General features: G+C 48.1%; 1 protein-coding gene across 1 annotated transcript; it reads left to right on the forward strand.

Moving 5' to 3' along the window:
- The first annotated feature begins 10582 nt into the window (after positions 1 to 10582).
- On the forward strand, positions 10583 to 11725 carry LOC128875962 (uncharacterized). The gene is made up of 2 exons (XM_054122026.1): positions 10583 to 10721; positions 10808 to 11725. The coding sequence occupies exons 1-2, from the start codon at positions 10715 to 10717 to the stop codon at positions 11473 to 11475; spliced, it is 675 nt and encodes a 224-aa protein (XP_053978001.1). The 5' UTR covers positions 10583 to 10714; the 3' UTR covers positions 11476 to 11725.
- The last annotated feature ends 3747 nt before the right edge of the window (positions 11726 to 15472 follow it).

Consider the following 15472-nt stretch of genomic DNA (forward strand, 5'->3'; position numbering starts at 1 on the left):
CCATAGCGTGGCGTGATGAGGTCAAGCAGCAGGGAGTCATCCGTATACCGAGAGCCGATCAAAAACTTATCCTTGCGACGTGATATACTGCCAGTGGATGCCTGCCGACCTCTTCCTCCCCTGTTCCTCCCTCTGTTCGACGATCTGGTCCCGACTGACTACTAAAGCGACTGCTTGACCGCCAGTGATGGACTCAAGACGTTTCGCGACGGCAGAAAACTGAATCCTCAGATCTCGAGGAGCACTTCAATCTTCGATAATCGTTCTGATTAAGCTTCATGATGCCGAATGAGTCATTGGACACAGAAAACCCTTCTGTGCTAAATACTGCACCTAATCAACATAAACAGTCCATAGGTTTAGTCTTCTACGAAAGATTATCAGGTTTATGTGTTGACGAATTGAACATTCCTTGCAATGACGAAGCTTACGGTAAACGAAGTGACTGAAAAGCTGAAGGATTATTTTGCACAGCTACTTAACATTGCTCGAGAGCTAAGGAGAGAGAATCGAATGTCCATCACTACCGACCACCGGTCTAACTGCGTTGCCCTTTCCCCCCGCTTCACCTTTCCGTGAGCGTTCGTTTAGCGAGCGTTGCATATCCATTGCCCGGAGATGCGTGGCCCGCGTGCCCGAACCCGCGGCCTCGCCATTAAATTGACGCCCGCTGAGACTTGTATTTGCATAACCCGACGCCATACGACCGATCCTATCGACGTCCTCGCGACTGGCTGCCGCCTTCATCGCGGCTCGCGCGACCCGCGTGGGAACCACCCTTTCTACTTCTTATTTCACGTCTCCACAGAGCGGCGCTAGTATTGCGCCTTGGATTAACTTCCAAGTCGTTTTTTCTGAGAGAAGAACAATAATTTTCCTCAGTATTTACGAGCTCTCTCCTTTGGACCCTGCTCGAGCGATGGGGTCACCTCCCGAGCAACCAAAATGTCCACCCCCGACCTTGCGAAGGAAACGGGCGACATAGCTCCTCGGTTTGGACGTACACGCAGCAGCACGCGTGCAGGGACGGTGATAGTCTCTCGTGCGGTACGCGTCCATGGAGTGTGGGAACACGGGTCGAAAGACGAGAGAAACGGCGTGGAGAGCGACGAAAGGAACGATGGAAAACGAGAAAAACGAAAGGAGAAGACGAGGAAGCGGCCAGTCGTGGTAGGGGAACAGGGCGAGCGACGGCGGGTAGCATTTAATCAGAGCCCACCGGTTGAAGTGCACACGACTAGCAAGTGTACGTATACAGGGCCCAGCGTGTATGGTCCGGTTAGTTTTTGCTTGGGAGGTTGCTTGGAAATTGGCGCCAAATTAGTAAGGAGGACGAGGCGAGGCTCACGGTGCCTTGGGCTGCGTGACGCGAGACATTAAAAGTAACCTCTGCTCTCTCGTACACCCCCGTCCCTCCGCCTGGACGGCCACCCTCTTCGCTCCTCCTACGGTGTTAGCTTCATTTTTTCCTCTCCGTCTCTATCTCTCCACCTTTGTTTCGTGCGGCTCGTTTCCTCGCGCTGGAACGACCAACACCACCTCCGCGGCCAAGGAACGGTCAGCAGCTTAGAACACTCCCCTCGCGGTAATCACGGCCGTCCGAGCTGAGCGAAACGCGCGAAAAAAGGAAGGGAGAGAGTGGAAATCGCGCTTACGCCTGGTCCAGAGCTCGTGCACCGTGCCCGAGAGGGACGGGGAGGGCGCAGGTGATAGCGGTCGAGGTGGTCGTTGCTCGAAAAAGGGTATCACGCCAACCTGGTCCCCAGGAACGATGGGTAACCGTGGCTCGTTCCGCAGCCACCATAGCGCACGAAATGCCTCGACTGCCGAGACCAAAAGTCTCTCACGGGACCCTGATCACCGGCCCGCCGTTTTTTTCCCCGTGAGAACGCCTGCAGAACCTGGGACCTGCCTCCTCCCTCCCCCGGAACTGGAGCAGAAACTTATCCCGTTCTTTTCTTCGTCGAGCATTTTTTGGTGTCTTCGAGAGTTTCAAACGGAGCTAGTGGTGCCACGAGAGCACGAGTTTTGTTTGGTTGTCAAGGAGTTGATTATCTATCTTTTCTGTTAAGATGAAAAACAGAAACGTGAATTATCTCCTTTCTTCTTCTTCGTGTTATGACTGCCATTTTTCGCGCAACATTGTCACAATTCCGATAATAAACCAAGAACAGAAGCCTCCAGAGCACAACGACGACGTCCACTGTCGGCTAAAGTTTGAAACTGGTCGAGGAAAGGAGCGTCTGTCGACACAGTCGAAGGCAAACACCGTTCCACCGAAGAAAAAACATAGCGAAAAATAAAAGAAACTATTCTCTTCATCTGGGAGCAGCTGCGTTTTAGTAAGTTGCATGTCCGAACGTTCGAACCGAGCGCAGATTATAGATGAGTCCCCTGGTGATCACAGACAAACGTTTAAATCGCTAAACGTCGAATTAGACGCGATTCACTGTTCCGCCAGCCGTAAAAAAATAATAGCACGCCGCGCGCATAGACAACGGCTAGCTCCCGATCTTTTGGTAGCGTTTCTCCAACAGCTGCCATTTCCGACGAAACACCCTCCACCTCCGGAGCTTTATTTTTTCGCTGGTCCCGATCTTTGGTATTAATTCTCCCGAGATCTGTAATCTTCGTTCGACTGCCTCCTCACGAATCCTTCGACGAATCGAAGCAGCGCGTGTCGAGGCGTATCCTTCTCCTTTTTCTGGCCACGTTGTTATCCACGAAAATTTGGCCCTTCGTCCGCGATACGCGCGTTTCACGGTCACGGTGGATTCACCTTTCTTCTTTTGTGGAGACGGAGAAATGGGAATCATCAGCATCTTCATTTGGAGGATTGAGAAGTCTTTCTGCTGCACGACTGATTTACTCCGGGATGTTCAGGATATTCCTAGGGTACTGAGACTACTATAAAAATATTCTTCACTCTTGAAGAGCTCATGCTGTCCAAAGATACCCTTCTGTTGATCCTGAAAAGGTCCGTAATGCCTAACACGTACGCATTTCTCTTGGCATTGTACATTGAATTAACGAAATTGTCCAAACAATTATAATTTAGGCTAAAGGAGTCGAAGGATTAAACGGTGGACCACACACGAGGTCCGGGTCACTCGAAGTCACTAACATCGATTAGCATTGCAGTGAGCTCGCCGGTGGCGTGACGGCGGTGCTGGCAACAGGCGTGAAAAAAAAATGGATGGGAAGGCATAAATGGCCGCGGATCTATCGTCGGGAGCTGCTCGACAAAGCCGAGCGTGGACCATAGAGTTGCCACGATGACATATGAGCCACCGGACCTCTTTGTGTCGCCTTGAATACCTCTTAAATTGGGGAACCAGCCGTCAGAGGCTACTGAATATCGTTGTTGATATGGCCGCCACGCTCGGGACCGTTCCGCGATTTATCACTGGCCCGAGATGCCTCGGACGTCTCGCAGTCGTGCTTTGATTCACGTGAAAATTGTACTTGCAGGGATTTCTTCTTGTTGGCTCGCCTCTGGTCGTGTCCCTGAACTCTTTAACAGGTTGGTTACCAAGCTAAAACTTGTGAAAATTTGTACAAAGTTAAAATTTAATTTTTTTTTTGTTTTCATTGTTATCTCACCTTTGGGGTTAATTCTTTTAGTTCCTTAATGAAAAGTCCTGTCACCCATTTCTGGGTAACCAACGTGTTAAACCAAATAATCACCAACGATTCTCTACATCCTTCTCGTTCTTCGCTCGATACAGAATTCATAAATGATTAAACCATCCAATGGGAGCCATCAATGTCAAGTCTGCTTCTCTCTCGATTCATTTCCCGACCGAAATCGACCCTGAAAACGCCACGAAGGAATCACTTGGGCGCAAAAAGACCGCGGAGGTAAGCCCCCTCGGCCACTCGACGACCGCTAAAAATTGTTGACCCTCCATGCGAGAGGCAGAAGGGGGAGAGCGGATAAGCCAGGTAGATATATAAGAAGCAGATGCGTCTGTCATTAATATGAGCCGGCTAAGCTATTAATAACCAGTTAATGAGGCCTCACGTCCCTCCCCTCGTGTCGTATGTGCGTGCGAGACTGGCTGGTACCTATGGCAGGTAGGGATGCTATGTACGCACACGTCTCTGCACGAACTCATGCTTGTGTGTAACAAGCAGTACTGTGCTGGTGGGGTGTGCGATCGTCGGGTCGTCAAAGAGTCCTGGTGGATCTCGTGATTTATAATCGCGTGTGTCTCCCCTTCCACCGCCCTTGACACCCTCGGTTATCCTTCCCAATGACGGGAAATTTCGCTTTTCCTTCTCCAAGACCACGCGATGTAGTCTTCTCTGAAACTGGGGGTACGTACAATGGGTTCGAGTGGTATTAGCTCACTCACTTGTCTTATGATAACTTCATACGCAAAGTATGTTTTACGTACTACATAGTCTAGCCTTAAGTATCATGTAGCAATTAGCATAATTGCACACAGCACACAACTGCCAAGCTGATAGTCCATACAGCACAAGTTTCATAATATCACTTCTTTTCTCAGTTTTACGCCATCTTGTCCCACCTTAACGAAGTACCACCTAATGCAATCTAACGAAGTCGCTACTTAATTAGGACGTCTCGAGAGGGGGCTGCTGATTGAGCGGCTCTTTTGTTCGATATATTATCATTGTTCCTCTGGAATCGTTTGTTTCACGCAAATAACCAATTTAGTTGGGTAATCCCATTATTGTTATTCTCGAATTTAATTAATTCGCCTCGCTTTAAACTGAGGTAGCACAGAACAGTTGCATGGTCGCTGTAAAATCGCCCGAATGAAAGTACATACGTCAGATTCTGACAGTAAAAAGACAGCCGTTCGAGGATGCCGTCTTATTGCGAATTCGCTGTCACGACGCGACTAGATGGGAGACAAACGGCTGTCAAATTACACGTTTGCCGTGCGGGCAGTTAAAGGTTAATCTGGAAACTGTTGAGTGAATATCATAAACAGCGTGATTTCCAGGAAAGTGAAAGGTGTAATTCACTTTTCTGAACGATGATCTTTCACTTCGTCCTCCGACGAAGTTGTAACGGATCGAGGAAGAACGAACGCGATGCTTATGTGTTACCAAAATTTGTTGTATAAAATTGTGCTAAAGACTTCTTTTCATTTATCGAGACACGTTATACTTGACGACTTGTATCGACTGGTGCTCGAGAGCAGAGATAATTGTGATGCTCGGTGTCATAAGTTTTCCAGCTGCTCGTAGCACTCGAAGGAGGGCATCTCGTTTCGTTTCGTCGGCTGTATTATTATTGGCTGTATTAACAGTGCACCCGGAAGACTTGCGATTTTCAAAACAGGTATCGGATGCGGCGCTGGTGCCTCGGTGCTAATTAATAGCACCATCTCGAGCAGTAATTATCTTTATTTCGAGAGTATCGACATCCGCCGCCGTTCTCGCAACGCCAAAGTGACGCTGGAAAAAACCTAAACAACGAGGTAGCCATCGATTGTTCAATCACGTATCGGCATCACCTAACGACTTGATAACAGGAATTACCGAAAAGGCAAGAACCGTTATTTGCTGATCGTTTGAAAAATTTCCCTTGCGTAACTCGCGAATCAACTGTCGCCATAGCGTGAAAACCGGAGACTAGGAAAGGTTGGGTCAGTGGTTCTTAACCTTTTTAATCGTGGTACGACTTCTGAGATCTAGGTTGACACCATGTAGTTAGGTGGCACGTTTTTCATTCGGGTGTATTGCTTTTTCTGTGGTAATAGTTAGTTTTCTAACTGATCTTATTTTGTTCGTTGACCTAAAACAGGTGCTCTTTTCTCTGTGTAATTTACATTATAATAACTATGAATATCCCAATTGATTTTTAATTGTTAAATACCGGTCTCCGATACTTGGTTCTTTTTTTCTAATATCCTCAAAAATAATTCAGGTAGCAATTCCGCTGTAGGTAGACGAGAAATGGTGGTCAAAGGAAAAAATGGCACGCGATCACGATCATCGAGACACGATTCCCATCGTGCGGGAAAACCTGGCGGTTAGGTGAACGGTAATTAAATGAGAACCCCGGCGTACGAAACGCAGGAACGCCCACGCCATGCATCAACCGTGACGTGGATAGGTATTGCTGCTGCAGATGGAGAAGATGGTCCTCGAAGATATAGCCTCGGTTTCTACGTTAGTTAGGGTCAGCTATCTCGCGCGACCCATCTCCGCCTATCCAATCACACACCGCACACCGCAAGTATGGCACGCAAGCGATAATACACGGTGTCCCAATTATCCCGCGACACGGCAGGGCCCACGCTCACTCCCTCTCGCCTCCGTGAGAGAGGATTTTCAACACGCCCCTATCGCCCCCACCGATCCACGATCCACGGATGCACACCTCGAGATCCAAACGCTTACCTGGCACAGGCGTCTCTATTTCTCCTTTTCCGTCTATCTACCTCTATCTCTCTCTGGTTGCTCCTCGAAGGCCCTGTGCTCGAAAGAAGGACATGGGATACATTTGTGGTGAATCAACCCCTTCGCAACTGTGGCTGTGAGTTGAATTATCTAGCGTGGTATAGATGGTTATGGGTACTCGAAAAATCATAATTCAAACATATACTTGTTTGGGGTGTTCATATTTCTTTGGTCCCAATATCCAGCTCTGAGGACTAGTCTATGTCCGGACTCAAGTTTATTTAGAATTGGAGCAATTGGTAAGATAGAAATCCAAGATTGGGAGATCTAACGCTACAGACTAGAGATGCTCTTTACTTGTTTAAATGTTGAAGAACGTTTCAACCCCCTCTTCGAATAAATTGTAAAGGACCTATGACTTCTGGTATCGACTCTAGGTTGTCGATGCAGGATTGCGTGTTGGATACACGGTACGAAGGAGAAATAAGTCGTCGATGCGATAAGTGAAGCGAGGCCAGCAGCGATAATCAACAAAACTAAGAGCAAGGTGGGCGTAAAAGGTCGACGCATACTCGGTGCAATTATCGAAAGACAGCGATGGAGGTTAACCACGCCTCTGTCCCCTCTAGCGACCAATCGGAGCTGTTGTTGGTGTCGCCCTGCAGCGGGGACACAGCATGACATTCCAACTCGACGAGAACGAATCCGTTCGCATGGAGAACGTTCCTTCGAGCAAACTCTGCTCTCTTCGACTTCCTTTTCTCGTCGACTCCAAAAACTGACTGCTCCATTTTAATCACTTTCTGTGATTAGTAGAATCGTCACACTGTCCGAAATGTAAAGGTCACAAAGTTTACATAACTTAGCTTGCTTCGAACCTGCACATAGACCACTTTTTCAAATATTAGATAAAAAATAATTCAGCAAGTCTTCGTTCTCATCCTCCTCCCCATGTTCGTGTCCTCGGCCTAGCAGGATCTAAAAAGGCCTTTGAAGATTCGGTGTGTCAGGGACACACCCACGAAGGGCGGCGACCCTGCGTGGAATTTGTCGCTGGCGAGAGGGTCGAGGCAGGTCGGTCGTCGGCAGTTGGTTGACAGAACAACCCTGTCTGGAAGGAGGTAACCCAGCGACAAGGGTCGGGGAACATCCAGAGAGGGTAGGAGAGTCGCAGGCTGAAGCAGAAGGGAGGGTGGCGCGTAGAGTGACAATCGAGAAGACTGTCACCGAAGTTGGGCGAATCAGGAAGCCTGGCGACGTCCTGGAGGACAGGGAGGACGTCAGGGCGCAAGCGCTCGTGACCGCTGGACACGCGGGCGACACATCGATCCGCGCCTCTACAACCTCCGTCTCGTCCACCCACGCCTTCCCCCGACCTCTTTTCCTCCTTTGCGTCCCTTTCCGCTGTCTCCCTGTCCTTCCTCTCCCGTCTCCGTTTATTCCTTCCACCTCCTTCGTATCATTATTGCTACCTGCGACGAGGGGTCACGACCTGCTAGAGAACCCTCTGGCACTCGTCACATCGAACCAGATTCAACCATTCGTCAACGATAGTTTATCTAATTTAGTAGGAATTTACTGTCTTTACTAATGATATTTAATTGTACACTTTGCTTTGAGGTTCGGTGGACTTCCAACCATCGATTTTACTTTTATTCAGAAACAATATAAGGTGTGCCATCCTTTTACGAATTACCTGCATTACACGTGTGACTGAGTTCGATTCTGATTCCCATCCAAGAAATAATCGTGGCCAGAGGGGTTGCGAAAACCGATCAGCCAAAGGGGTGGAAGAATCACGTAGTTAGCCGGCTACTGCGCTGATAAGCGTATCGATATCGCTCCTCTGTTTCTCCGGTGCAATCTAGCGTGACCTTTACTATCAGGCTGCATTGACATCCGGTTGTCAGGAGCAGACTCGACGAGCTATAAAGTTCCATCGCTTTGAGCAGTTTTCATCCCCCTCCTGGAGGCGGCGCGCGCGGACGATCGATCGCCTTCTGATCCATTTAAGTGATTTTCGCCTAGAACTCTGCCCCGCGATATCAATCGGCGTACTGGATTCTGTAATCATCGTGGAAAGCGATGCTGTATCGCGGGAGAATTTTTTGTATGAACTATTCAACCCCCTATGAAGCGACCGAGTACTTTTGTATCGAACTTGGACTCTCGATATTTGAAATTTTTGTCATCTGATAGTTAAGTATTTATAAGGTTCAAGGAACTATTTCGTTTGGAGCAAGTACCTTGCAGGTACAGTAAATTTATTAACAGGTTTTCATGAGTACCACTCGACTCTCACGCAGTGAAACTTCACGATCGAGCTTGATTTGGGTGTATATCGAACTAGAACCCATCTATGAGCAACCAAGAATCCGAGATGCTACTCGTTGGCGAGAGTCGCGAATACCTACTAGATATCGATTCCCTCTTGCACCTCCGTCGGAGGTGGTCGGGTGGTGAGGAGTAGGAGGTGGGTACTGGCCGACAGGCTTACTCGCGTCTCACGGACGACAAGAGGGTGATATATTGCCACGAACCACCCACCCCTACCCTCTCTGACGTTCCTTCTTCGTTCCGCGTTTTCCACCGATAGCGATGGCCTCGACGCGTTTCGAGACAAAACTAAAACTGCGTTCTTGATGTACATTAGATATTTTCTTTTTCTTTCTATTCATTGGAAGCAACCTCATGAAACATTTCAATTGCGATAAATCTGTTGAAAATGTCCAATAGAAGCATCAACACTGTGGAGTCTTCGGAAGACTTTTAAAATGTCGTCGATTGCCCAAATGGCCAAATCTGAGGGAAAGAATCTAGATCCCATCGCTATCTACCACCCCATCTCTATATCTTTCTCCAACCCTGTATCAGCACTTCAAACTACCCCCTGCTCGCTACCCGTTCCAACCTTTATTCGAAGGAAGATCCATCTCCATAATGCCCCCCCCCCCCCCCCACGTCCTCTTCCGCCTTTTCACACGCTCTATCGGCATTGTGTATACACCGTGCTGGATACTCACCTCCTTTTACTGCTTTTGAGTGGAGGTTCTACGAATTCGCACCAAGATGAAGACGTTCCTTGTACTCACTTCCGCCGGTCTATCTGGGATAGTCACTCGTGAGTCTCTGGAACGAACCAGTTACGATTAAAATGGCGTATTAAACGCAGCTTTAGTCGAAGCAGTTAAATACTCCCAATCTCTGGCGAACCGTGCAGAAACCGGAAGATGATGATCGACACGCCTGGCAAAGCAGTCAACTGAAGAACGGGTAGCGTGCAAGGATCCTATCCTTTCGCTCGGGATCCGTTTTTCCTGGGATCTAGTAGAACGCGTCGATATCTACATTTGGGATTTCACGCGAGTCAAAGTCCCTGGGGCTGACGAGGATGGCCGCTGTTGGCTCTCCTGGTGTTCTCACGCTACGCCTTGCATCTCGGCGACTTTTTTCTTCCTGCTCGTACAGGAGATCCAGGGAACACGAACCTTCGGGGACGAGACTCCCTATTATGCGAAACCGATCCGTGGCGCCCAAGATCGGCTCGAGTTTCTGGGTGTTTCGGTGTGGAACGCTGCAACGAGCGAATAAGGATCCTGGAGACAGTCCATGGAAGAGATCCGAGGTATTAAATCGCATCCTGGTTATCGTGTCAATTAACGATGGAATACTTTTAACGAATTTTGAATTCGTGCCGCGTACTTTACGCAAATCCGTGTGTGACATGTCAGCAGTGAGATTCTCAGGTTGCGCGAAATCGCATAACCTTGGCCTTGCAAGCCGTGCGTACGCGATGCTGTTTACGAAGATACGAATACGCATGAATCACAACGCGATAATTCATTAACCGCTGTGGTATAAATACAACATAACATTTTTGTAAAGCTTCCTTGTACTTCGATTTAGCGAATCTTATCAACCTTCGTGATAAAAATCTTGATTAATTCGCTTGCAAAATTTAACAAAATTTTAGACTTACATTATAAACATTATCTATTCGTACTTCGCAAGTGTATTTTCCTTATCTTTACTTTGTTTTCAGAATGTCGATTGGAATAACGTTAGCTGCGTTTCCTATTTCTGTAGAAAAATACAATTACTTTTCTGTTCAGTTTGACGTTGTTCGCGTTATCGGTGCAAAGTCAACACCAAAGCCTGTAATCTCATGTAATCCAACTGAAGTCAGTTTAGGGTTAACGCAATCGACTTCTGATAAGGATGAGGCGCTTATAAAATCGTTCCGTCCATAACAAATCGACATTTGTTATTCGAACAAGTGACAGTGTACATAATCGTGTTACTTCGACTTACAATTTTTCGACAATTACGCGATATGGAACGTGAGTACTCTGTAAATTTAGAAACAATGGAAAACATAAAAAATGATCGATACACAGTAACAACGCTTCTGTTTGATCAATTTCAGGAGTAACTCTACCATTGCTCGTCGCTGCGATGACGCTGTCGAATATTCTACCCAACGTTGCATCTGCAATCCTAACCGAATGTCCAAAAGTTGGTACCATTTCAATTCCTCACGAGACTGACTGCAACCACTTCTACGTTTGCGTTAAGGGAAGGAAGGCGTACCTGTCTCAGTGTCCAGTCTCGATAATTAAATTCACAGAAGTGTTCGACCCGGTGACACAAACTTGCGTTCTCCCAGCAGGTCACGACTGTGGTAATTCACCACTTTCGCCTAAATATGTGAGTTCGGTGCCTGTCGAAGTGCCCTACGCGTTTCTTCAAGAGTGCGCTGGAACCAGCTGGGGCAACGTCACCCACGAATTTGATCCTACGATGTTCTACTCGTGCCGCGACAAAAAGGGATATCGGATGCAGTGTCCGTATCACCGTTGTTTGACCACTTTAATGTTCGACCCAGTCACATCAGACTGTAATTATCCATCAAAAGTGAAATGTTGGAAAGCGCCCAGTAACTCGACCGAGAGCTCGTCGACTGATACAACTACGACAACCGTTGAACCGTCAACGCCTAGTCCAGAAGCCACTGAGAAGAAAACAGTTGGGATTGCTATCACGGAATACACGAGGCAATTTATTGCTCTTTGGATACTACTTTCGAGATCTTGAGTCTAATGAGGCGTAACGACAGACGTAACGATTTTTTCAGAAATCGTTGATCATACTGTTTCAATAATAATTATAAGACGAGTTAGTGTTACAAGTGACAGATGTCAAAACGAACACTGAAGATATTAGTTCTGTGTTTTGCAGTAGATGCGTCAAGAGATGACATGTATTTCCCATCATTGTCCTTCATAGGTCCTGCATTCAGTTATATATTATAATTCTTAAAATATAATGCTTTCTTTGTTTCGTACTCACGAATACCACCTAGAAAATTGTCCTCTAGATCGGAACACTTCCCTAATCCTTCAACGGCAGTCGATGACGTTTCAGTCACGAGCTAATTCCTTAGCTTCCCCCTACTTGTTGGAGTTTCCTTCGGGAACATGGGTTCAGATTGCTGCGGAATAAGCGGGATCCTCAGTCAAGTTTCCTGTTTTCGCGCATGCGATACAGCCGCCTGGAATTGAAATTTCACCGAAGGATAAAAAATTATGAAAATCCACGGCTAGGAGGCGCGGGCGTGCACACACCTGCCACCCCCGTGCCGAGTTTTCCGTGGCCGTGGGGTCGGGAACAGATTAAGCTTTAGAAAGGAGATTTATGGGCGAGCGTGTAACGAGCAACTTTTTCATACGATGCGCACGCCAGGGTTAGCCTCCGGGGGTGGGATTAGCATAAGATCCGGCAGCTGCAGACCGCGCGCGCGACGACTCTGCTTCCCTTATCCTGAGGAACCCGCCCTTCATGATGGTACCATGTCTCCTAAATATGCGTCGTTCATCTAGTAATGTCCAGTTAGCATTTTCCCAGGTGGAGAAATAGCTCGAGAAAAGAGATAAACAGTTTCAGGCATAAGCATACGATATAAAACAGTATGAAGAAGAGTACAAGTCACACTCCCATTCCTACCAACTCTGACCACCTCATTCACTCTCATTACCGAAAGCATTAACAGCCAAAGACACCCCAAATCGTATCACTTTCGCCACACCACTCCAGCTACCCTATTCCTCCCAGAGGTCGTAATTCTCGAAAAAAATCAGCGTCAGAGACTCAGGGCATCCGCTTCGATTATCCTTCGAGGGAAGTATCCAGTGGCTGCCGTCTCCCAGAGTACGCCCGATAGATCAGGAGGATAAAATCCTCGGGCAGCAGGATAAAAAGTCCCGTGGAGAGACGAGCTGGAAGCGGGGCTGGGCGCGCGAGCGCCAGAGGAGAGGGTTACTTAATTGAATACTCGGAGCGAGGATTGATGCCCTGTGTCAGTAGCCGTGTACAGAGGCATCGGCGTAATAGACGTATTACGGGGGCCTTTACGGGCAATTATGCTAAGGCCGAAAGCCTGCCCTCGCCTCCCAGCCGTCACGTATAGATAAATGCACACGGGCGTTGCGTAAGTCTAGGCGCGCCGCGCCGATTGGTAGCAGGAATGATAATACCAACGTGCGGCAATCGGCACGAAAGACGCCTATATTCCTTGGCTGATCGCCGATCTTTGTCCCGCCTCTGAAAACTTTCCCCGCGGTTCGTTCCGTAATCATAAGGATGATTCGCGGACGTGGAGATCGCAGAGTAGCTATGAAACGCTATCGTGCACCATCATGCTGAGATTTCTCGGTGTTATTTGGATTCCAGGAGCCGATTCTTTCGAGGAGAGGTTGGGTGCAATTGAGAGGTCTCGAAGGATTTGAATGGATGGCGAAAGGTTGCGAGACAGATTGGAATGGGGGACAGGTGATTTTGATGATTAGGGGCGTGTGTGGATTTTGTGTGTTGTTAATAAGTAAAAGCTCGTGCGACTTAAAGAAAGGTACAGTTTTCTGTAAATATCAGGATGAAAAGTAACGTAACAGCGGTCGGTTGGCAACGCGAGCCCTTCCGTTTGTCCGTAGGTGCTCCCGGTCCGCGATCTCGATGGCTCCTCGACAAGCCAAGAGGGGAAGCGGTAAAGAGTGAAGGACCTGGAACGGGGAGAAGCAGGAATAAAGTGGAGTAGACCGGAATAGAGTACAAGGTGTATGCCTAGAAGGTATAGAGAGAAAATGGTAGCCAATGGCGTTGGCTCGGCGTCGTTGCTACAGTATTGAACGTCTCCTACGTGGGCTCCAGATCTCTCTCAGCCTTTACTCTCTCTCTCTCTCTCTCTCACTCTGTCCGTTGCTCCTCTTCCACCTCCCCAGTCTCTCGACCTCCGTTTCCTCCTGGTCCTCTCTCGTCCTCTGCCTCTTGCCTGCCCCTGCCCCTCGAAACGGTCCAGGAGATCCATCCGTTTCTCTCTTTCCCCGCGGCCGTTCCACGCCGTCGCCACCGCCTGGGTTCCGTCTCTCTGTCCTTCCTCCGTCGGCTTCTCGTGACCCGACGACGTCCTCCCTCTCCTCCTGGTCCCAGGGTGGAGGACCCTCCCTGGTCCTCCCTCCCTGCTCCTCTTTGCCACGTTCCTCCTCGTCCCTCGTCCCGACAGGGGATGGCGGAGGCGGGAGGGCCGCCGTAACCTCTCTCCATCGGTGAGGATCCCTGTGAGTCTGGCAGCCGAGACCTCGGTGGTGGTGTGAGACGGCCGCCTCCTCTATCCTCTCATTAATATCCAGAGACACGACCTCGGGAGGTCCGAGCCGGGTCCGCGAGCTGCGTACTCCTGATTGGCTGCTGCTCGCGGCGACATTTCGACGGACGTCTTCGCGCCGCAGCCAGCTTTCGAGGAATCGGAACTACCTCCGGAATGATGAGTATTTGTAGAGTATTTCACCTCGGAATTTGCTCATAATTAATTCGGTGGAAATTACTCGTGAAAGTAGGAATATCCAAGTTTTTCATGAAAGTAACAAATCGTCGATGCTTCGTAACAATTATACGCAACCAGCTGAAACCAAACGCTGCAACCATCCGGAAGCCATGAATAATACTCGCGAAAGCCTTTATTTAAAAATTCTACGTAATATTTATATTCATACGTAAAAACGTCCCTTTCTTTGAAGCGAACGTCTTCTAATCAGTTTCAAAGTCACCATCCCCAGTTGCAAATAAAAAAATAACCATCTCGATCCAAATTCATTTTAGACGGAGCCAAATCGATTCAACGAAAGTTCATACCTGGTCCAGACGCGTCCAGTTTCATCCAGAACGACCACGCGAACGTTATTCCGAACTGTTTTTCGCGTGAATTCGTTCCAAGCGAGGTCGAGTCGCATCCTCGGGGGTTGAAGCTTAATTTCTGCGTTTTCGAGCCGCGTGGCGCCAGATCCCGTAACGTGATTCGATAATTGGCGTAATCTGGACGGAGAGGCCTTTCCTTATTCCGGCCATATGCCGTCCGAGTACACCCTGCAGCTACGTTCAGAGCTACCCGCTGTAAAACTTCCTGCTGGACGTATATTTCTTTTTCTTTTTACTGTAGAGGTTGGAAGCTCAGGAAACAGTCGGCACTCGCTGCCACGGGAGTTGTCAGCGAATTTCGTTGCATTTTTTTCTTCGTACTCGTCTTCCACAGTGCTTCCCGTCTGTTTGTGGATGAACGATCAACAGTTGCAGGTAACTGTAAGACTTCTTAGTGGCGTAACTGTGCAGGGAATGTCTTCTACATCTTGTATCACGAATTAATAATAATTCTCAACGAGACTCGCAGTAATCTGCATGGTTTTTAAATCTTCGGACTTGTGACGAGCTATTAAAAAAAAATTAAAACAGCTAACGCAAGACTATCATCAATGGGTACGAACACTAACCCAAGTAGAAAAAGTGAGTAATGGACAAACACGTTGGCCAGACCAAGCTTGAATACTTGTTCCATCGCGTATCCTAGGAATTTTCATTACTGATTTCTTTAAAAAGGCATTCTCACACAAAGACACTTTGTCTTAGACTTCCAATTTACTTTTATTTGATGCACTATGCTTCTACTTCTGCACTGACGAGTATTACCTTCATTTTTATTCAGACCTATCGACGCAACGTAACGATCCAATAAGACAAATGGCTACCAGCTAATAATCAGATGCTG

The sequence above is a fragment of the Hylaeus volcanicus genome, chromosome 4, assembly GCF_026283585.1.
Source record: "Hylaeus volcanicus isolate JK05 chromosome 4, UHH_iyHylVolc1.0_haploid, whole genome shotgun sequence".
NCBI classification, from domain to species: domain Eukaryota; kingdom Metazoa; phylum Arthropoda; class Insecta; order Hymenoptera; family Colletidae; genus Hylaeus; species Hylaeus volcanicus.